Genomic DNA, 21,411 nt, shown 5'->3' with positions numbered 1-21,411 from the left:
TGGGGTTTAATCTATGAAGATTTTTTGCCACTTGATCTAACGCCTCAGCTCTAGGCACAATATTTAAGTGACTCTGAGAGGCTTCAAAAATTTGTTGTTTTAATTTAGAAATGTCTAAAGTGAGATTATCTTCTCTTCCCTGTAAATGGTGTCTAACCATGTCCCAGTGATGTTTAGACTCATTATAAATTTGGGGTGTAATACAAAAATCTGACGTATTCCAGTCACACTGTAACTGGAAACGATGTTCCAAGCTCACGAGTCTATCTCCCATCCAAGTGACAGTTTGTCTAAGATCATGAATTTGATTAGCTAATTTTTGATTGATACCAGATTGTGAATTCCACAACCTTGTGGAATTCTTTTGCCAATTGTCAACAAAGCTTACTGTCTGAACAGAAGAGTGCAATGCGACTCCTGCCACAGCGGCTGTAGATGTGACTGCAATTAATCCCATAATCACTGCAATTAAAGTAAAAATGAATCTTTTGGATCTATTTAAAATGCCTTTTAATACTTCAGTTAAAATATGGATGGATGGCGAGGCCTCCCATGGTCGATCCATGGACACAGGGATCCACAGGCCTTCTCTTGCTCTCACTAGCAGAATACGGTGCTGCCAATCAAAAGTCGAATCAATGCAAGTAAACAATCTGCAATTTTCACACGTTATAGTTTGGGAGTCTGGTTTAATAACTATATTTCCTATGACTAACATATAAGGGGGTTTTACACAACTTTGTAAAGGAACTGTTAGATTGGAATTTAGGTTGATAGAGTAAAATGTCTTATAATCTCTTGTTTCTATAGTTTGGTTTCCAGACCAAATTCTAAGGTGGTATGAAGCCACAGTAAGCCTCCATAATTCTGGATGTTCAGGACCAAACACCGGACTTATTATATTTGGTCTTGGAGTAGAGATTCCCTTTTCTCCCCATTTCCAAGGGTAGAAAGACTGTAATTTTTTGTGCCTATGTTTGTCTACATTTTCTGTTAAGTCACTGTCAACAGTTGGACTCACTAGTGCACTGGGACAGAATTGAGTTTGTCCTGTGCAATTGTGGTAGAATTGACCTCGAGGTGCCCAATCTATAACAGTTCCAAATGTATTGTTTTGTAAAATCACGGCACTATCGGCCACACATTCTTCCCAAACTAAATCTCTTGTTTCTATGGAAATCTCCTTGGGGCAAGGTTTTCCTTTTGGCTTAAATTTTAATGATCTTTGATAAGAGAAGTCTTGTAAATAGTTTATCTGTGGTTTGAGTGACATTCCGCTTACCATGTGATAAGTAAATCTACAGGTGGGATTGAGAGTAGGCACTTCTACCAACCAATTTTGGATAGCAGGCATTAAACATCCTGGTGCTTTCCCTAGACATATAGGAGGATAACGATACCCAATGGAAATATTTATCATCATTCCTTCTTCCTCCGGTTTGGCAGGGCAATGATCATCTGTGGGACCAGCTACCCACACACTATTATTAACATATACTTCAATAGGATTATCCATGTGACTGCCTGAATTAAGGGCGGGAAAGGCACATAGGCCCAGTAGGTATAATTAGCTGCAGCTGCTCCTGCAGGCATGGGGAGACTTACCACCGTTGATACAACCGTTAAAGCTGCAAGCAGCATTTTTTCTGAGGTTTGTGTCACCTTTGTGCTGGCTAGGCTTTTTCTAGCTAACAGTGTCAGCTTCTTTAACTGTGCCCAGGTCGGCAGCTCCGCCTTCTTGGTGTGTGGTGACTTCACCTGTTTTTCTAACATCACCACTTGACTCATCATGCGAGTCAATGGTGCTCGATTGCAGTGTTTCCGTCTCCGTGGAGGCGCTTTTCTTTGCATCTCCGCTGGGTTCATCGTAGAACTTCAAATGTCTAGTGGGTATCCAAACAGGAAGCTGATTTTCTCCTGGTGAAACACAAGCAAAAACTCTTCCCCAGGTTATCACCTTCCCTATTTCCCATGTCTTATTTTTGTTGTCTTTCCACCAAATCAGTTTTCCTTCATGTGGACTGTTCTTTTTACCAGTAAGATGTTGTTCTGCAGAAGTAGTAGTCTGATTTCTATAAATGTTTAAAAATTTTAAAGTATAGAGTGCTAGATGAAGCTGCATCTGAGGAGAGGTACACTCCTTACTGTCTCCCCCTTCTTTTTGTTTAACTAACTGAGTTTTGAGTGTTCTATTAGTTCTTTCAACTATGGCCTGTCCTTGGGAATTATAAGGAATTCCTGTTGTATGTGTAATATTCCACTGATTTAAGAATTTTTGGGGCCGGGCGCGGTGGCTCAAGCCTGTAATCCCAGCACTTTGGGAGGCCGAGGCGGGCGGATCACGAGGTCAGGAGATTGAGACCATCCTGGCTAACATGGTGAAACCCTGTCTCTACTAAAAAATACAAAAAACTAGCCGGGCGAGGTGGCGGGCGCTTGTAGTCCCAGCTACTCGGGAGACTGAGGCAGGAGAATGGCGTGAACCCGGGAGGCAGAGCTTGCAGTGAGCTGAGATCTGGCCACTGCACTCTAGCCCGGGCCACAGAGCAAGACTCCTTCTCAAAAAAAAAAAAAAAAAAAGAATTTTTGGAAAGCTTTACTACAATAACCTGGTCCATTGTCAGTTTTAATTTTTTCTGGGACTCCCATTATAGCAAAACAAGATAATAAATGTTTTTTAACATGGGAAGTACTTTCTCCTGTCTGGCATGTTGCCCATATGAAATGTGAATAAGTATCAACTGTTACATGAACATATGATAATTTTCCAAATGAAGGTACATGGGTAACATCCATTTGCCATAATGCATTAGGACACAGACCTCTGGGATTAACTCCTGCCTCTTGAGTGGGCAGGTGTAGTACTTGACACTGGGTACAATGTTGTACAATATTTTTTGCCTGTTTCCATGTGACATCAAATTTGTTTTTTAACCCTGCTGCATTTATATGAGTCAAAGCATGAAGTTCTTGTGCTTTTATGAATGCAGAGGATACCAGTAAGTCAGCTTGTTCATTTGCTTTAGTTAAAGGTCCTGGTAAATTAGTATGTGCTCGAATATGAGTAATATAAAATGGGAAATTCCTTTCTCTTACAGTTTGTTGTAACAAATTGAACAGCTGGTTTAACTGATCATCCATGCTATATTTAATTAGAGCTGTCTCAACATCCCTTGTAGCCTGTACTACATATGCAGAATCTGATATAATATTAACAGGTTGATTAAAATCTTCTAACACTGTAATGACTGTAACCAACTCTGCCCTTTGAGCTGATTGATATTGAGTTTTGACTACTCGCTCTTTTGGCCCTGCGTAAGCCGCTTTTCCATTGCCGGAACCATCAGTAAATACTGTCAGAGCATTTTCTAAAGGTTTATGTCTGGTAATTTTAGGTAAAATCAAAGTAGTCAATTTTAAAAACTGGAAGATTTTTGTTTTGGGGTAATGATTATCAATAATTCCCACAAAATCAGCAAGGCCAATTTGCCATGCACCAGAATTGATAAAGGCTTGTTTAACTTGTGCCTTGGTTAAAGGAACAACTATTTTGTCTGGGTCATTACCACACAATTTTATTATTCGTAATCTTGTCTGACCAATTAATGTAGCTATTTGATCCAAGTACAATGTAAAAGTTTTAATTGTACTGTGGGGAAGGAATGACCACTCCACAAGATCAGTATTTTGAACAATGATGCCTGTTGGAGAATGTGCAGTAGCAAAAATCAAAAGTTGGAGTGGAGCTAAAGAATCTATTCTACTTATTTGCGCTGACCGAATTTTTTCTTCCACTAATTTAATTTCTTTTGTTGTCTCTGGGGTTAATATTCTTCTACTATTTAAGTCTGGATCTCCTCTTAGGATAGAGAACAAATTTGACATGGCATAAGTAAGAATGCCTAGAGTTGGCCGAATCCAAATAATATCGCCTAACAATTTCTGAAAGTCATTTAATGTTTTTAATGTGTCTTTTCTTATTTCTGTTTTTTGTGGCTTTTCTATTTTCTATTTGCATCCCTAAATAATGAAAAGGATCAGAGGTTTGGATCTTATCAGATGCTATTGTTAGTCCTGCGTTGGCCACCTCTGCTTGCAGAAATGTGTAACAGTCAATTAATTTTTCTCTTGTTTCTGCAGCACATAAAATATCATCAATATAGTGAATGATATAACAATCTGAAAATTTGTCTCTAACTGGTTGAAGGACTTGACCTATGAAAGTTTGACAAATAGTTGGACTATTAAGCATTCCCTGAGGTAATACTTTCCACTGAAACCTGGTGGCTGGTTCTTTATTATTTATGGCTGGTATGGTAAAGGCAAATTTTTCACAATCTTGCTCTATCAGAGGAATGGTAAAAAAGCAATCCTTAAGATCAATTATAATTAAAGGCCAGTCTTTTGGGATCCTGGCCGGAGAGGGCAATCCAGGTTGGAGAGGCCCCATGGGTTGAATTACAGCGTTTACGGCTCTTAAGTCCATTAACATACGCCATTTGCCTGACTTTTTCTGAATTACAAATACAGGAGAATTCCAGGGTGAGAATGAAGGCTCAATGTGTCCCTTTGCTAATTGTTCCTTTGCTAATAAGTGTAAAGCCTCCAGTTTTTGCTTTGGTAGCGGCCACTGATTTACCCATACCGGTTTTTCTGTTTTCCAAGTTAATGGAATGGGTTTAGGAGGCTCTACAGTGGCCGCCCCTAAAAAGGATACCCCGTTCCTTTTCTTTTTTGATTTTTCTTAGTCGCAATTGGGACTTTAATGCCATTTTCATTTTTTCCTAATCCCTTTCCTGGTATATATCCCATTTTAGTCATGATTTTTTGACTCATGGGGCTGTATAATGGAGCAGGCATAATGATTTCTGCACCCCATTGTTGTAACAAATCTCGACCCCATAGATTAACAGGAATTGAAGTAATCATTGGCTGAACAGTACTTTCTTGATTATCTGGCCCTAAACAATGTAAAATCATTGTACTTTCATACACTTCTGAAGCTGTGCCTACGCCGACAAGTCTTGTAACAGCCTTTTGTTTAGGCCAATTTTTTGGCCACTGATTTAAAGCAATGACAGAGATATCTGCTCCTGTGTCTACCAACCCTTCAAACTGTTTTCTTTGAATAATGGCCTTACACACAGGTCTGCTCTCAGAGACCAGACTTGCCCAATATGCAGCCTTTCCTGCCAGATCAGTGCTTCCGAACCCTCCTGTTCTTTTTATCTCACTGTTTTTAACTTTAATATAAGGTAGGAGTAATAATTGAGCGATCCTGTCTCCTGGACTGGCACTCCAAGGAATTGAGGAACTAATAACCAATTGAATTTCGCCTTTATAGTCTGAATCAACCACACCAGTATGAATTTGAACTCCTTTTAGATTTAAACTTGATCTTCCTAAGATTAGGCCTACAGTCCCCTCAGGCAATGGGCCGTATACCCCTGTGGGGATTTTCTGTGGAGGCTCCCCTGGAAGCAGAGAGACTGCTTGTAAAGTACATAGATCTACTGCTGCACTGCCACTTGTGGCGGGGGATAATTGCTGTATTGTGATAACTGGCTTATTCCCTGAGACACTTGCGACAGTGGGGGTTGTTGTTCCTGAAAACCCTGGGGAACAAAGGGTTGAATTTTGAATGCCCCAGTTTGTTGCGGGGCCTGAGGCTGGCCCCTCCTCTCGTTTCCCGACAGTGGTTGTCCATTTTTATCAAATTTAGAACGACATTGATTACCCCAATGTTTTCCCTTTTTACATCTTGGACATAGGCCAGGTGGCCCTTTATCTGTTGTTGTAGTAACTTGAGTAGTTACATTTTGTTTATTTGTGACTAGGCAATTCTTTTTTAGATGACCAATTTGACCACAATTATAGCATTTTCCCCCAAACGTTTTCACTTGTCCTCCTAAAGCAACTCCTGTGATTGCTTGAGCCATAAGCACAGCTTTATGCATAGCTCCTCCAATTCCATCGCAGGCTTTAACGTACTCTGAGATTACATCTGATCCTGCAGGAACCCTTCCTTTTAATGGCTTAATGGCTGATTGACAATCTGGATTGGCGTTTTCATACGCCATCAACTCCACTATGACTTTACGGGCATTCTCATCGGTAATTGACTTTTGAGCAGCATCTTGAAGTCTTGCTACAAAATCAGGGTAGGGCTCTTTTGAGCCTTGTCTTACTGTATTAAAGGAAGGGCAGGCAGTTCCTGGGTCTTGGATTTTCTCCCAGGCCCTAAGGCAGATAGCCCTGATTTGCTCAATGGCCTCATATGGCATTATTGCTTGTTGGTCAACAGTGCTCCAATTTTGACCTATTCCTAATAGTTGATCTGCATCTATGTTAATTGGAGGATTGGCAGTCCTATTTCTTCGGACCCGCACTTGTGCCCCATCAATCCACCAAGTCTTAAATTGTAAAAATTGAGAGGGTGAGAGTGATGATTTTGCCAGAATCTCCCAATCATAAGGAATGAGTCTATGTCCATGAGCAATGGAATCTAATAATGTTCTCATGTAAGGAGAGTTGGGTCCATACTGTTTTACTCCTTCTTTCATTTCTTTTAGCATTTTTATAGAAAAGGACTGATATCTGGCTTCAGCTACGGGAGGTTCTCCCTCTTGGGCCCCTTCTCCAGGTGGTCTTGCTTCTAATATTACTGGGAATTGCCACGCCTCAATATCTCCCTGTTTTCTTGCCTCATCGATAATTTTATGTATTGCACTACCTTGTGTACTAGGCGGTGCTGTAGGATTAAGTCTCATGGTGGGCGGCTGAGGATATGGCGCCCTGCCCTGTGGCACTGGCAATGCTCCTGGCTGTCCATACAGATTTTCTGGAGGCTGCAGATACTGCAGTTCAGCTGGCGGCCAGTATTGATAGGCTACTGGCGGCTGGATCTTACTTTCTACCTGCTGATATTGTGGACACTGTATTTGGATTGGCATTGCCGTGACAGAGACTCTATCTTTTTCTATTTGATCTTCTTTTGGAGTTTGTACTTGTCTAACCTGCATTTGAGGTTCTAAGGTTGCAGGCATCTGAGCTGTTGTAAGAGTTGGCCATCATGGTTTAGACTCTGATGGCTCTGCTAATTCTGGATCTTTTTCCTCTAATTTTAACGTTTCAGGATATATTACCTCCTGTAATTGATTATTGTCAACATTTTGCGTTGACCGAGCCATTACCGGCTCTGCTACACATTTACAGTGTGAACTTTCTTTTCCTTTCCAGGATTGTATCCCTGCCTCTTTTTCACAATCTACTGCACAGCTTTTAGGGACATCAGAAATTGAAATGTTATCTTCTTCTGTTTGCAATGGTTCTAAAGCTACTTTAACAATGACCCAATCATTCCATACTGTAAGTGGGATGATTTTACCTTCCCTACTTGCTTGTTTTAATTCTTTGCCAATTTTTTCCCAATCTTTTAGATCTAAAGTTCCCTGTTCTGGAAACCATGGACAAAACTGTTCTATTGTTTGAAAGAGCGTAATTAGATTTTTGGTAGACACTTTAACTCCCCCTCTTTTTAAGAGAATTTTTATAAAGCTGCGATAAGAGGCATATTTACTTTTAGTTTGCCCCATTGTTACCCTAGGTTCTTCCGAGCGCACAAGCTTACCGCAAGGCTGACTGTAAACGTACTCGGGAGTCTCTCGTCGACTTGTCCTCAATGACCACGCTCCAGCGTACCTTCACCTTAGAGAAAAGCCTCCACGTTGGGCACCAGATGAAGGGGTGGCCTGCCCCTCCACACCTGTGGGTGCTTCTCGTTAGGTGGAACGAGAGACTTGAGAAAAAGAATAATACACAGAGACAAAGTATAGAGAAAGAAAAGCAGGGCCTAGGGGACCGGTGCTGTGCTTACAGAGGACCCACACGGGCACCGGTCCCTGAGTTCCCTCAGTATTTATTGCTCAAAAGATAAGGGAGTAAATCAGCAGTAAGACATACAGATACACGGAGATGTTCCATTTACCCAGGGACGGGCAGGAGACAGATGTTTTTCTTTTACTGAGATTTAAGAGAATGGTACTGACCTTCAACCACAAGCAGGCTTTAAGCATTTGCCTAACAAAGCACATTCCTTACAGCCCAAAATCTTTTCAACCTTAATTACCACAGCGATGTCTCTAGCAAGGACAGGATTGGGGGTAGAGTCACAGATTAACAGCATCTCAAATACAGAGCCAAATGGAGTCTCTTAAATTTACTTCTTTCTATATAAACACACTAACAAGCCGACCTCTCTTTTCCCCACATGGGCTCCCATTTTTGTTAATAGATCTCTCCCCAACAAGGGGCAAGGGCTCTCGGGAATAACTAGGAAGGAGTGAGACACCTTTCCTGTTCCCAAGTCTACGGTCCTCTGAGTTGTCCAAGGATATTTTTTAATTCCTGTGGCTCCTTGTACCCAAGATGAATTATCAGACAATTTTCCATAAGTGTTGACCAAGACTGAATGTTGCGCCCCGGTATCGACTAGGAACTGAACCGGGGACCCCTCCACTTGCAGAGTTACCCTAGGTTCGGGGAGGGGGTCCGAACCCCGTCCCCCCTAGTCGGAATCCTGGGTAACAAGTATGGGGGTAGGTCTTCGCAACCCTGAGTCCGACTGCCTCTTTTTCTTTGGGCAGTCTTTAATCCAGTGGCCATGTTCTTTACAGTAAGCACACTGATCTTTTTCTAACTTTTGCTTAGGGCCTTGTGCTTGTTTTTTTCTTTGGTTTTTCTCTGCTTGAGGGAAGGCAGCCATCAGGACCCTGGTCATCTCTTTGGTAGCTTTTAACTGCCTTTCTTCTGGGGCATCCCTATTGTTGTATACCTTACTGGCAATGCGGAGGAGATCCTGCACCTGTTTTCCTTCTAAATCTTCTAGTTTTTGTAACTTTTTCTTAATATCTGGTGCTGCCTGGTTTACAAAGGACATTACTACCGCTGCCTGATTCTCAGGTGCTTCTGGGTCCATAGGGGTCAACTGTCTGAAAGCTTCCATTAACCTTTCTAGATAAACGGTAGGGCTTTCTGTCTTTCCCTGCAACACTGAATACACTTTAGCGAAATTAGTGGGCTTGCGAGCTGCCGCCCGGAGACCTGCCATTAGAGTCTGGCGGTAAATGAGCAGTCGTCCCCTACCTTCTGCCGTGTTGTAATCCCATCTAGGTCTGGTCAGAGGGAAGGCTGCATTGATGAGGTCAGGATTGGCAGTCGGTTGGCCCTCATCTCCGGGAACCAGTTTTCTGGCCTCAACCTGTATCCTTTCTCCTTCTTCCGTCGTGAATAGAATCGGAGGAGTTGCTGACAGTCGTCCCAAGTAGGCTGATGGGTAAAAATAACACTGTCTAATAATGATGTTAGGTCCTTAGGGTTGTCTGAGAACCGGGCATTCTGGGATTTCCAATTATACAGATCACTAGTGGAGAAGGGCCAATACTGGAGGTGGGGGAGCCCAGTATCATCGGGGGGTCCTATTTCCCTGAGGAGCAGCGCTGTAGTGGAGTCGGGGGGCTGCGAAGCCTGTTCGCGTGGGGTACTGCCCCGCGTCAGTCCCGCAGGCCCCCCAGGACTGCTTTCGCTTCCCACCACTCCCGGTGCTGCCGCGGCTTCTCGGTTTTCGCGTTCTCTCGGGGAAGCAGCCGGCGGAGCCTGGAGCTGAGGGCCGGGGTGTGTGTAAGGTGGGGGTTCTAACGACAGGGGGTCTTGGCTGTCAGGCAACACAGGGGCAGGAGGGGCGGATGGGATCTTTTGTCTCTGGGAATTTTCCGCAGGCCGCGTGACTAACGCCTTACAGGGCTCAGGGGCTAGCACGAAAGGGATCAGCCAAGGTAGCGGATCTTCCACAAGGTCTTGCCATACCAAGATGTAGGGGATCTGATCAGGATGCCCCGAACGTCCTGGTAGGAAAATTTTAGTTTTGACCTTAGTGATAATAGGGAGGCAAAATGTTCCCTCGGGAGGCCACCCTACGCCGAAAGCGGGCCATTCTGAGCGGCATAAAGTTATCAATTTCCCTTTCTTTAGCTCTACACTAAGGTCATAGCCCCTAGCTTTGACATCTTTAAAGTTATTTAAAAGGAGAGAGAGAGGAGTACTCTGGGCGCTGCCCATTTCAGGAACCCCTGGAGGTAGAGAAAGGGATACAGAGAAATATCAGTAACAGGATTTGAAGTAACTTTTGTCTCGTCCAGCGGCTCCTGAAAAGTGAAAGTGAGTTCTAAACAAGTAACAGTCTACAACAGCAACAACAGACAACAGTTCCGCAAGCGCGTTTTGGGTTTAGTTCCGGATCAGAATCAGACGGGCCAACAGAATACAGAGGCCCCAGATGGGCACCGGAGGACGTCTCCTACCGGTCCCTGGTGGCTGTCTTATAGCGCGTCCGCCAAGACAATGCCAACCTCAGTACAGATCCCGCGGGATTCCTTAGAGAGACAAAGACAACCAAAGACAAAGCTGGCTCACTTACTGATCAGTGATGATCCGTTGACCTGGGGTCTGGTGGGCTTGGGGAAAATCCCTGAGGAGCCCCCAGATGTTGTGCCCCAGTCCTTTAATTCCCCAAAGAAGACCACCAGAGTCCAGAGTCAAAGCCAAACGGCAAGGATCTTTAATACAAGTTCGAACCTGGACTCCCGACCAAAAACTGTTCGAGAGCCCCCGACTGGGTCTGAGACAGCGTTATATAGTCAGCAGTAAACAGGCACAGAGTCACAGAGGATTTTGTGCAATACAGGTTTGGGATTGGCTGATTTGGCCGTTTATGATTGGTTCCCGCCTTTTGGGAGTTTCAGTTATTCTTTCAAACACTCATGACTTTTATCAGGGGACTCTCCAGGTGGCGTTTTTTTTTTCCAAAGTTGAGATATATGGAGGAATGTGTTTGTGTTGGTGCTGGGCTCAGGAAGTTGAGATATATGGAGGAATGTGTTTGTGTTGGGCCCAGGGCTGAGGAATGTGTGAGTGTGTTTGATCTCTTTCAATGCAAGGTGCAGGTCGTGCCTCGCCCCTATGTCCTCAGTTCTCACAAACTCCCGAGAGTGCGTGTCACCATTTCCCCGTTTAACTGAGGAGGAGACAAGGGCCTAAGTACCAAGCCTCAGGTCATTAAGTCAGGAACTGGAGAGCGGGGAGCCCAACCTCCTTTTTTGGACTCCAAAACCTTTGCTTTGAAACCCCGCCGCGGCTTCTCCCAAGAAAGGTCCCAGAGAGGGGCGCCCCCACCTGCAGCACTGTCCCGCCGCCCCCTGGAGAGCCCCAAAACCTCTAGGCTGGGAGACTAACGCCACAATCTGGGAAAAGGAGGCCACGCGGGTATTGAAATCACGATTGGTATGTGGGCCAATCCCAGGATCCTAAAAAAGCGAAAGGGCGGGTTTATGCAAAACAAACGGAGCAGAGAGCAGGCGGGAGAAGCAGTACAGGACCATTAAATAGGTCTATTTCCAAACTATAGCCACTACTATTAAGAAAGAATAATGAAAACTGAGTTTCGGAATAATAACGTCTTGGAAAATAATTTAATATTTAATGACTACATAGTTACCATAACTGTATACAAGATGGGAATGATAAGGCCACCAAGGCGGCGCCATTGGAAATATCGCTTCTCGGCCTTTTGGCTAAGATCAAGTGTAGTATCTGTTCTTATCAGTTTAATATCTGATACGTCCTCTATCCGAGGACAATATATTAAATGGATTTTTGGAAACAGGAGATGGAAAAGGAGCTTGCTCCGTCCACTCCACGCATCGACCTGGTATTGCAGTACTTCCAGGAACGGTGCACCCAACCCCCCATGGGGGTAATATTACGTGTTAAAGAAAAGAACTACAAGAATAAAAGAAAATCTGATCGTCACATCCGTGTCATCTGACGTCAGATGTGTAGTTTTTTTTGTATGGTGAGTAAAGTGTGTACGGTTTTACTCTGGTTTTGCCATCGTAAATGAAGTGTTGAACTACCGTCTCAATTCAATCGATTTTTCTATTTCAGTTTTCTGGGTGGTTGGGATTACGAAGATGCGTGCCGCCAGGCCCGGCTAAATTTTTGTACTTTTAGTAGAGATGGGCCTTCACCGTGATATAACCTGATCTTGTGATCCGCCCGCCTCGGCCTCCCACAGGCATGAGCCACCGCGCCCGGCCTCAGTTCTTTTTATCGTGTATTTAACGCTTTTCTCCTCATGGTTTAACTAGAAACTGAGGCGGAAGAATCTCTGTAACTAAGGAATTCCAGGTCGACAGTGAACTGTGACAACACTCGAATTTTTTTTTTTTTTTTTTTTGAGACTGAGTCTCGCTGTTTCGCCAAGGCTGGAGTACAGTGGGCTCGACTTCCGCTCACTGCAAACTCCGCCTCCTGGGTTCACGCCATTCTCCTACCTCAGCCTCCTGAGTAGCTGGGACTACAGGCGTTCGCCACCACCCCGGCTAATTTTTTGTATTTTTTTTTTTTTTTTGAGGCGGAGTCTCGCTCTGTTCTGGAGTGCAGTGGCCAGATCTCAGCTCACTGCAAGCTCCGCCTCCCGGGTTTACGCCATTCTCCTGCCTCAGCCTCCCGAGTAGCTGGGACTACAGGCGCCCGCCACCTCGCCCGGCTAGTTTTTGTATTTTTAGTAGAGGGGTTTCACCATGTTAGCCAGAGTGGTCTCGATCTCCTGACCTCGTGATCCGCCCACCTCAGCCTACCAAAGTGCTGGGATTACAGGCATGAGCCACCGCGCCCGGCTATCCACCTCTTAACGAGTAAACGAGGCCGGGCGCTGTGGTTTAGTAATACGAGCTGTAATCCCAGCTACTTGGGAGGCTGAGGCAGGAGAATCGCGCCATTGCATTCCAGCCTGGGCGACAGAGCGAAGGTCTGTTATCTTAAAAAAAAAAAAAAAAAAAAAAAAAAAAAAAAAAAAAAAACAATAAAAAAACCTTCGGTTTCCTTTTCCCATCTTTCTTTCTTTTGTGACATATTCCAGAACGAAGCCCCACACATCGTTAATGATCTGAATCGTTTCCAAAGTGTTTCTTAAATCGTTTGTTGTTTCTTGTCTAACAGTCCAGAACACATATTACATAACGGAGCCGGGAAAGAGACTAGGGCTGGCTTGACCCGGCCACGCAGTCCAGGAAAGGTGCGTTTCACTCCAAGTGCAAAATGATCAATGTACTCTTCCGATCTCCCTAAACAAGCACCTCCTGGTTTCATTTTCGTAAAGCAAAACAAGCAAGGAAGCTTTACTCTTTCGGCTCTTAGAACTCCAAGAAACTGGGCCGGGCGCAGTGGCTTACGCCTGTTATCCCATCCCTTTGCGAGGCCGAGGCGGGCGGATCACGAGGTCAGGAGATCAAGACCATCCTGCCTAATACAGTGAAACCCCGTCTCTACTAAAAATACAAAAAACTAGCCGGGCGTGGTGGTGGGCGCCTGTAGTCCAAGCTACTCGGGAGGCTGAGGCAGGAGAATGGCGTGAACCCGGGAGGCGGAGCTTGCAGTGAGCTGAGATCGCGCCACTGGCTCTCCAGCCTGGGCGACAGAGCGAGACTCCGTCTCAAAAAACAAACAAACAAACAAACAACAACAACAAAAACTCCTAGCAACTGCACTGCCCTGCCTCGGACTCGACGCCCGCCGGTGACGCACACGCTGCGCCGGAAGTGCGACCCATCTGCCTCCAGGCTTTGTCATGGCTGCTGCTGCCGCGCGCTGGAACCATGTGTGGGTCGGCACCGAGACTGGGATCTTGAAAGGTGGGTGGCAGGCTCGGGCGTCGGGAAATGCAGGGGTGCACTAGCGCCCCTAGTGTGACTGACGCCCTCCTCTCTCAGGGGTAAACCTTCAGCGAAAACAGGCGGCGAACTTCACGGCCGGAGGACAGCCGCGGCGCGAGGAGGCAGTGAGTGCCCTGTGTTGGGGCACGGGCGGCGAAACCCAGGTGAGTGGCCGCTGGCCGGGCCGGAGCTGGGGGCCTGGGACACAGCAGCCTCGCTCTCCTTGCCATCTTGCCCTTCTTTGCCGCAGATCCTGGTGGGCTGCGCGGACAGGACGGTGAAGCACTTCAGCACCGAGGATGGCATATTCCAGGGTCAGAGACACTGCCCGGGCGGGGAGGGCATATTCCGTGGCCTCGCCCAGACCGACGGGTAAGACCAATCCCCTCGCTAAACGCAGGGCCTAAGAGAGAGCTTTGATGCTCCCTGCAGATACTGGAATGATGGCGACAGACAATCTGAGTGACACGGTTTTCAATAGGTGACAGAGACCTGGGTTTCTGCCTTACGTAGTTAATGCCTGTAACACATTTATAGAACACCTACTGAATTCCAGGCACTGGGCGAAGTACAGGGGCTGCTGGTAAAATTTCTGCTTTCAAAAAGTTCTCATCCTCCAAGGTTTTTCACCTTACTCCATTATAACCCTCTGAGTTTTGTGTGTGTGTGTGTGTGTGTGTGTGTGTAGACGGAGTTTTCGCTCTTCTTGCCCAGGCTGGAGTGCACTGGCGCGATCTCGGCTTACTGCAACCTCCGCCTAGGAGAACTGCCTCAGCCTCCCGAGTAGCTGGGATTACAGGCATCCGCCACCGCGCACAGCTAATTTTTGTATTTTTAGTAGAGACGGTTTCACTGTATTGGCTAGGCTGGTCTCGAACTCCTGACCTCAGGTGATCTACCTGCCGCGGATCCCCAAAGTGCTGGGATGACAGGCGTGAGCCACTGTGCCCACCTGTCATTTAACAGTTTTAAGCAAGTCTGGGTGTGGTGGCTGATACCTGTCATCGCAGCACTTTGGAAGGCCGAGATGGGTGGATCACTTGAGGTCAGGAGTTCAAGACCAACCTGGCCAACATGGTGAAACCCCTTCTCTACTAAAAAAATACAAAAATTAGCCAGGTGTGGTGGCGCATGCCTATAATCCCAGCTACTTGGGAGGTTGAGGCTGGAGAATCGCTTGAATCCGTCCCTCAGAGGTTGCAGTGAGCAGAGAGAACACCAATGCACTCCAGGCTGGGGAAGACAGCAATACTTCATCTCAAAAAAAAAAAAAAAGGAGCCGAGCGCGGTGGCTCACGCCTGTAATCCTAGCACTTTGGGAGGCCTAGGCGGGCGGATCACGAGGTCAGGAGATTGAGACCACGGTGAAACCCCGTCTCTACTAACAATACAAAAAATTAGCCGGGCGCGGTGGCGGGCACCTGTAGTTCCAGCCACTCGGGAGGCTGAGGCAGGAGAATGGCGTGAACCCGGGAGGCGGAGCTTGCAGTGAGCCGGGGATCGCCGGGATCGCGCTACTGCACTCCAGCCTGGGAGATAGAGTGAGACTCCATCTCAAAAAAAAAAAAAAAAAAAAAAAAAAAAAAAAAAAAAAGGTTGTAAGCATTCATTCATTAATTCATTTACATATTTTGAGACAGAGCCTCACTGTGTCACCTAGGCTTGAGTGCAGTGGTGCATTCATGGTTCATTACAGCCTCAGCCTTCTGAGGTCGAACGATCCTCCCACCTCAGCCTCCTGAGTACCTGGGACCACAGGCAGGTGCCACCCTGCCCAGCTAAATTTTTAAGTTTTTTGTAGAGAGAGGGTCTCACTGTGTGGCCAGGCCGGTTCAAACTCCTGGGCTCAACTTGAGCTCAACCAACAAGGTGATATACCTCTGAAGGCAAAGATTAGGAAGGTGCTAAGTGGTTGGATTACTGGCCCTGCTTTCTTCCAAAGAGGATGAAAGAGGGCTGTGAAGCAGGCTGCATAGGTTTGGTGGTGGCAATTCTGACAAGTGAGGTCTAGAAAGCCTCTGGGGGGGACTGGATGTTAGAACTGGGTCTTGAGGGATGTGTAGAATTTTGACTGGTGGAGAAGGGAATAAGGGTATTCTAGAAAGAGGGTACTGCCTGGGAGAGGCCAAGGACTGGGGGCATGCTATAGGGTACATAAATAGGATAAATAGCATTTGATTTGGAAGTTGACAAGAAGGAACCTTTTTTTTTTTTTTTAATGCAGAGTCTCACCCTGTTGCCCAGGCTGGAGTGCAGTGGCATGGTCTTGGCTCACTGCAACCTCCAACTCCCAGGCTCAAGCGATTCTCCTGCCTCAGCCTCCCAAGTAGCTGGGATTACAGGCATCCACCACCATGCCCGGCTAAGTTTTTTCTTTTTTTTGTATTTTTATTAGAGACAGGGTTTCACCATGTTGGCCAGGCTGGTCTGCATCTCCTGACCTCAAGCGATCCGCTCACCTTAGCCTCCCAAAATGCTGGGATTACAGGTGTAAGCCACTGCACCCAACCAAGGAAGCATTTTAATACAAGATGGACACTATATTAGGTTGGGATTAAATGTAAAGGGCTTTAAGTGCTAGGTTGAGAGATGTGTACATTTATTGGTGTTGGTGAGTTATTCATTTTTTGTTTTTGTTTTTCTGAGAGACAGAATCTTGCTCTGTCTCTGAGGCTGGAGTGCAGTGGCATAATCCCGGCTCGCTGCAGCCTCCACCTCCCTTGTTCAAGCGATTCTCCTGCCTCAGCCTCCCAAGTAGCTGGGACTACAGGCATGTGCCACCACACCCAGCTCATTTTTGTATTTTTTAGTAGAGACAGAGTTTCAGTATATGTTGGCCAGGCTGGTCTGGAACTCCTGACCTCAGGTGATCTGCCTGCCTCAGCCTCCCAAAGTGCTGGGATTACAGGCGCGAACCACTGTGCCTGGCTGAATTACCAGTTTTTGAATAGCAAGTACCATAGTCAGCACTGGGAGCCTGTAGGAGTATGGAGGATAGATTGGAGACAGCAACTGGGAGACTTTTGTCACAGCTCAGGCAAGTCGATACAGAGCCTGAACCCAGCTGGGGAGGGTTGGCAGGCATGAGAAAGAACATAGGCGCAGTCTGTGCAGATCCTGGGGAGAGACTTGCTTGGACTTCTTGAGATACTTTAAGCAAAAGACTGACATTTAGTTCCTGAAACCCAGAGCAAGGAACACAAGAAGCTGGTGTTTGACTTTGACCAAACCCTAAATTCAGACCAGTCCCATTTCAATCCTTTTAGAACTACTGATCCTGAGCCCTGGTAAGCAACTCAAGATTCAGATAGACCAGTACAGCCAAGTGCTAGACACAGCTGTGAACAGCAAAAGCACTCCGGAATATTACAGGGTTGATTTCTAGCTGCGTTTGTAACATAGCTGAGTGGCAAATTAGCTTCTCAGCAATTCTGTTTCCTCACTTGGTAAACCCTCACCCTGTTGAGTAAGTTGAATTAACAGATTAGGAAGCTGGAAGCTGTCAGGCTCTGCCTAGAGCCCAGTGACCTAGAGGCTTTCTTCTAAACTGGACTGTTAGTAGGGAATCGGGTTGATAGGAGTTTGGGGCCTAGAGAATACTTTTGTACTTTTTTTGTTTGTTTGTTTTTAAACATTAGTCAAGTCTAGTAGTGAGAAGGAGAGAAAGATTAGAACAAGGGGTTTAAGCACTTAAAAAATCCCAACTCTGTCCTTTCTCTGCAGCACCCTCATCACATGTGTGGATTCTGGGATTCTCAGAGTCTGGCATGACAATGACAAGAACACATCCTCTGACCCAGTGAGGCTTCCCTGCCCTGATGGTTGCGGGAGGGGGGCTGGGGTAGGTGCCTAATGATCATGTTGGGGAAGGGAGGATTAAGAACTCTAGAACGAACTCTTATCTCCCATTCTTTTTAGCTCCTGGAACTGAGAGTGGGCCCTGGGGTGTGTAGGATGCGCCAAGACCCAGCACACCCCCATGTGGTTGCCACAGGTGGGAAAGAGAATGCTTTGAAGATGTGGGACCTGCAGGGCTCTGAGGAACCTGTGTTCAGGGCCAAGAACGTGAGTGACAAGAGTGTGAAGGAGCTGTTCCTGAAGTTGAGGAAGGCTGTGGCCACTGACTATGCGTCAGAGACTAGATGGGCTTTAGGGGGCGAAGGAGGGCTGAAAGGAGGAGCACATCAAGCCCCCCACAGCCCGGTTCCCCATCTGCCCACCCCACCAGGTGCGGAATGACTGGCTGGACCTGCGGGTTCCCATCTGGGACCAGGACATACAGTTTCTCCCAGGATCACAGAAGTTTGTCACCTGTACAGGGTACCACCAGGTAAGGTGTCATCTCACCCCTACCTTCTCCTGGGATAAAGCAGCCTTCTGGAGAAATGGCCCCCATGGTTTGGCACAACTGCCTTTCTCACCATTCTGAGCTCAGAGGAGCAAGCGCATCCCCATCTGTTCCAACCCTGTCCCTGAGCCCATGACCTTCCTCTGCTGCATTCTAGGGTGGAGTTTCCTGAACTATGCTGTTTTCCTCCCACCTGGAAGAGAGGAAAGGAGAGTGGATCCCCTTCACTGTGGGAATTATAGGGTGCAGGTGTCAGAGGACATTGGGCTAGGGGTTAAGAGAACTGGGTTCTGGTCCTGATGCAGCCTCTCTGATTTGCTTTGGGACTGAGGCCTGAGCCTCCCTTCTCTGGCCTCAGCTCCTCAGCTTTACAGGAAGGGCCCAAATGAGGAATCTTTATGGCTGTCTCATTTGACGTCTTGAGACACGGGTAGGGCTGGGTCACTGTATTTGTCCTGTTTCCTTTGCTTTCTGCACATTGAAGTCTGATCTTGGTCGTACGCCTTTGCTCAAAACACATATGAGGGCATCCTCTTTCGTCCCTCGTTCAGGCTAACCTCTGCTTGAAATGTAGCACCCACCGACTACTAGACTGACTTGCTTTTCCATCCCTCCATTTCCCCTAGATGGGAGTATGGGGGGATGTAATGCTCACACACTTCCAACCTAGGGGACCTCTCCCCTCAGCTCTGTCCATTTATGCTGCGAAGCAGCTCTTCTGACACCCTGATGCTCAGAGAAGAGCATACATCTAAGATGAGAAGGTTTCTGACAGTGGATCATAAATAAGAGAGCAGTGTGCAGGGAGCAGGTGAGGATGCAGAGATGCCAGAGGGTAGGTGCAGGGTGAGGATACTTTCTTTTTTTTTTTTTTTTTTTTTTTTTTTTTTGAGACGGAGTCTCGCTCTGCTGCCCAGGCTGGCGTGCAGTGGCCAGATCTCAGCTCACTGCAAGCTCCGCCTCCCGAGTTCACACCATTCTCCTGCCTCAGTCTCCCAAGTAGCTGGGAACTACAGGCGCCCGCCACCTCGCCCGGCTAGTTTTTTTTTTTTTTTTTTTTTGTATTTTTAGTAGAGACGGGGTTTCACTGTGTTAGCCAGGATGGTCTCGATCTCCTGACCTCGTGATCTGCCCGTCTCGGCCTCCCAAAGTGCTGGGATTACAGGCTTGAGCCACCGCGCCTGGCCGGGGATACTTTCGTGATGCTTCAGTCTTCCTCTAGGTTCGTGTCTATGACCCAGCATCCCCCCAGCGCCGGCCAGTCCTAGAGACCACCTATGGAGAGTACCCACTGACAGCCATGACCCTCACTCCGGGAGGCAAGTGAGTGTTTAGAGGGGAAGGGGTGGGAGGGTGGGGCTTGGGAAGGGCTCCAGGAGGTTACTGCTGACTCCGCTTGCCTCTGGTCTCATCCTCAGCTCAGTGATTGTGGGAAACACTCATGGGCAGCTGGCAGAAATTGACCTTCGGCAAGGTGAGTGGACTAGGGTATGTTGGGGGGAAAGGAAGGAGCAGGGAAAAGGGTAAGGATTCCCTCTAAGGCAGTGCAGTGGGGCCAGTGAGGCCTCATTCAGGTGCCAGATTGCCTGGGTTCAAATCCTGGTTTCCTCAAAAGCTGTATGACCTGAAACTATTTCAACTCCCTGTGCCGTAATTTCCTCACCTGCGAAATGGAAATATTAGTGGAAGTTCCAGTCTCAGTTTTTTTTGTTTTTTTGTTTTTTTTTGAGACGGAGTCTCGCTCTGTTGCCCAGGCTGGAGTGCAGTGGCCGGATCTCAGCTCACTGCAAGCTCCGCCTCCTGGGTTCCTGCCATTCTCCTGCCTCAGCCTCCCGAGTAGCTGGGACTACAGGCGCCCGCCACCTCGCCCGGCTAGTTTTTTGTATTATTTTTAGTAGAGACGGGGGTTTCACCGTGTTAGCCAGGATGGTCTCGATCTCCTGACCGCGTGATCCGCCCGTCTGGGCCTCCCAAAGTGCTGGGATTACAGGCTTGAGCCACCGCGCCCGGCCCAGTCTCAGGGTTTTGTTGCAGATTAAATGTTGAAATGGAAAGTGATTGGAACAGGAAACAATGAATGGTTGATTATTGGCCAGCCAGTTATCACGGATGCTTCCCCCCTTCTCTAGGGCGTCTACTGGGCTGTCTGAAGGGGCTGGCAGGCAGTGTCCGTGGGTTGCAGTGCCACCCTTCAAAGCCTCTACTAGCTTCCTGTGGCTTGGACAGAGTGTTGAGGATACACAGGATCCAGAATCCACGGGGTCTAGAGCATAAGGTAAGTCATCTCTCCCACCCCAAACTCATGGTCTTGTGGAGGCTCCGCCTCCTTTGTCCCCTTTCATGTTTCTGTCTCAGCATGCCTGGCTCCTTAAGGTCCTTCATCTTTTGCAGGTTTATCTCAAGTCTCAATTGAACTGCCTCCTCCTGTCAGGCAGGGACAACTGGGAGGTGAGCAGTTGGGTCCGGTAATGTGGGAACTAAGGGCATAGATGTGAGGACCTCCTTATGAAGAGGAAAAGGAGGCAGCTGGAATGCAGACCTGGGACTATCTGTTTACCTGCCTGGTCACTTAATTTCTCTGAGAGGCATTAACAGTTAAAATCCTGAGAGGGTTATTGCCAAGAGCATGGATGGGGTTGCTTTCTGGGAGCAGGGAATAAAGGTGGTGGTACCCAGAGGGATTATTTCTCAGCCAGGGTCTCCTTCCCTGTGGGTTTGTCCCTGTGCCCCTGACTACTTTTTCTCTTTTTTTTTTAACTTCTTTTTGTGGAGATGGGGTCTCCTTATGTTGCCCAGTCTGGTCGCTAAGTCCTGGGCTCAAGCAATCCTCCTGCCTTGGTCTCCCAAAGTGCTGAGATTACAGGTGGGAGCCACCATTCCCAGTCCCCCTGACTCCTACGCTTTCTTCCCACTCACCAGGATGAGCCCCAAGAGCCTCAAGAACCCAACAAGGTGCCCCTAGAAGACACAGAGACAGACGAACTTTGGGCATCCTTGGAGGCAGCTGCCAAGCGGAAGCTCTCGGATTTGGAGGAGACCCAAGGAGCTCTCCAAACCAGACGGAGAAAGAAGAAGCGGCCTGGGTCCACCAGCCCTTGATGCCCCTGTGCCTGCCCACTTTGTAAATAAACAGCTGAACATCCACCATGACCCTGAGCCTTTTGTGATGGGAGAAAGGAATGAGGGGTAGCTTGGGGTGGGGGCTCCCTGAGCTGGGGCGACGGGATATCTGATGTCACAAAAGCCGGGCCTGGAGGCAGGTAGGCTGGCATGGGTGGCAGGGAGTCCAGGGCC

The 21,411-nt window shown here is 47.2% G+C and overlaps 1 protein-coding gene and 1 non-coding gene across 2 annotated transcripts; both read left to right on the top strand.

The window, feature by feature from the left end:
• The first annotated feature begins 11,607 nt into the window (after positions 1 to 11,607).
• LOC115893808 lies at positions 11,608 to 11,798 on the top strand. The gene has a single exon (XR_004053856.1). It is a non-coding gene; the product is annotated as a U2 spliceosomal RNA (small nuclear RNA).
• Positions 11,799 to 13,546: 1,748 nt separating this feature from the next.
• On the top strand, positions 13,547 to 21,263 carry WDR74 (WD repeat domain 74). The gene is made up of 11 exons (XM_010384857.2): positions 13,547 to 13,748; positions 13,827 to 13,933; positions 14,020 to 14,141; positions 17,493 to 17,568; positions 17,688 to 17,834; positions 17,998 to 18,099; positions 19,340 to 19,440; positions 19,536 to 19,591; positions 20,247 to 20,392; positions 20,509 to 20,565; positions 21,037 to 21,263. The coding sequence occupies exons 1-11, from the start codon at positions 13,685 to 13,687 to the stop codon at positions 21,214 to 21,216; spliced, it is 1,158 nt and encodes a 385-aa protein (XP_010383159.2). The 5' UTR covers positions 13,547 to 13,684; the 3' UTR covers positions 21,217 to 21,263.
• The last annotated feature ends 148 nt before the right edge of the window (positions 21,264 to 21,411 follow it).

The sequence above is a fragment of the Rhinopithecus roxellana genome, chromosome 15, assembly GCF_007565055.1.
Source record: "Rhinopithecus roxellana isolate Shanxi Qingling chromosome 15, ASM756505v1, whole genome shotgun sequence".
In the NCBI taxonomy this organism is placed as follows: Eukaryota; Metazoa; Chordata; class Mammalia; order Primates; family Cercopithecidae; genus Rhinopithecus; species Rhinopithecus roxellana.
Note: the sequence above shows the minus strand (reverse complement) of the source record. Positions and strands in the feature narration are given on the sequence as shown.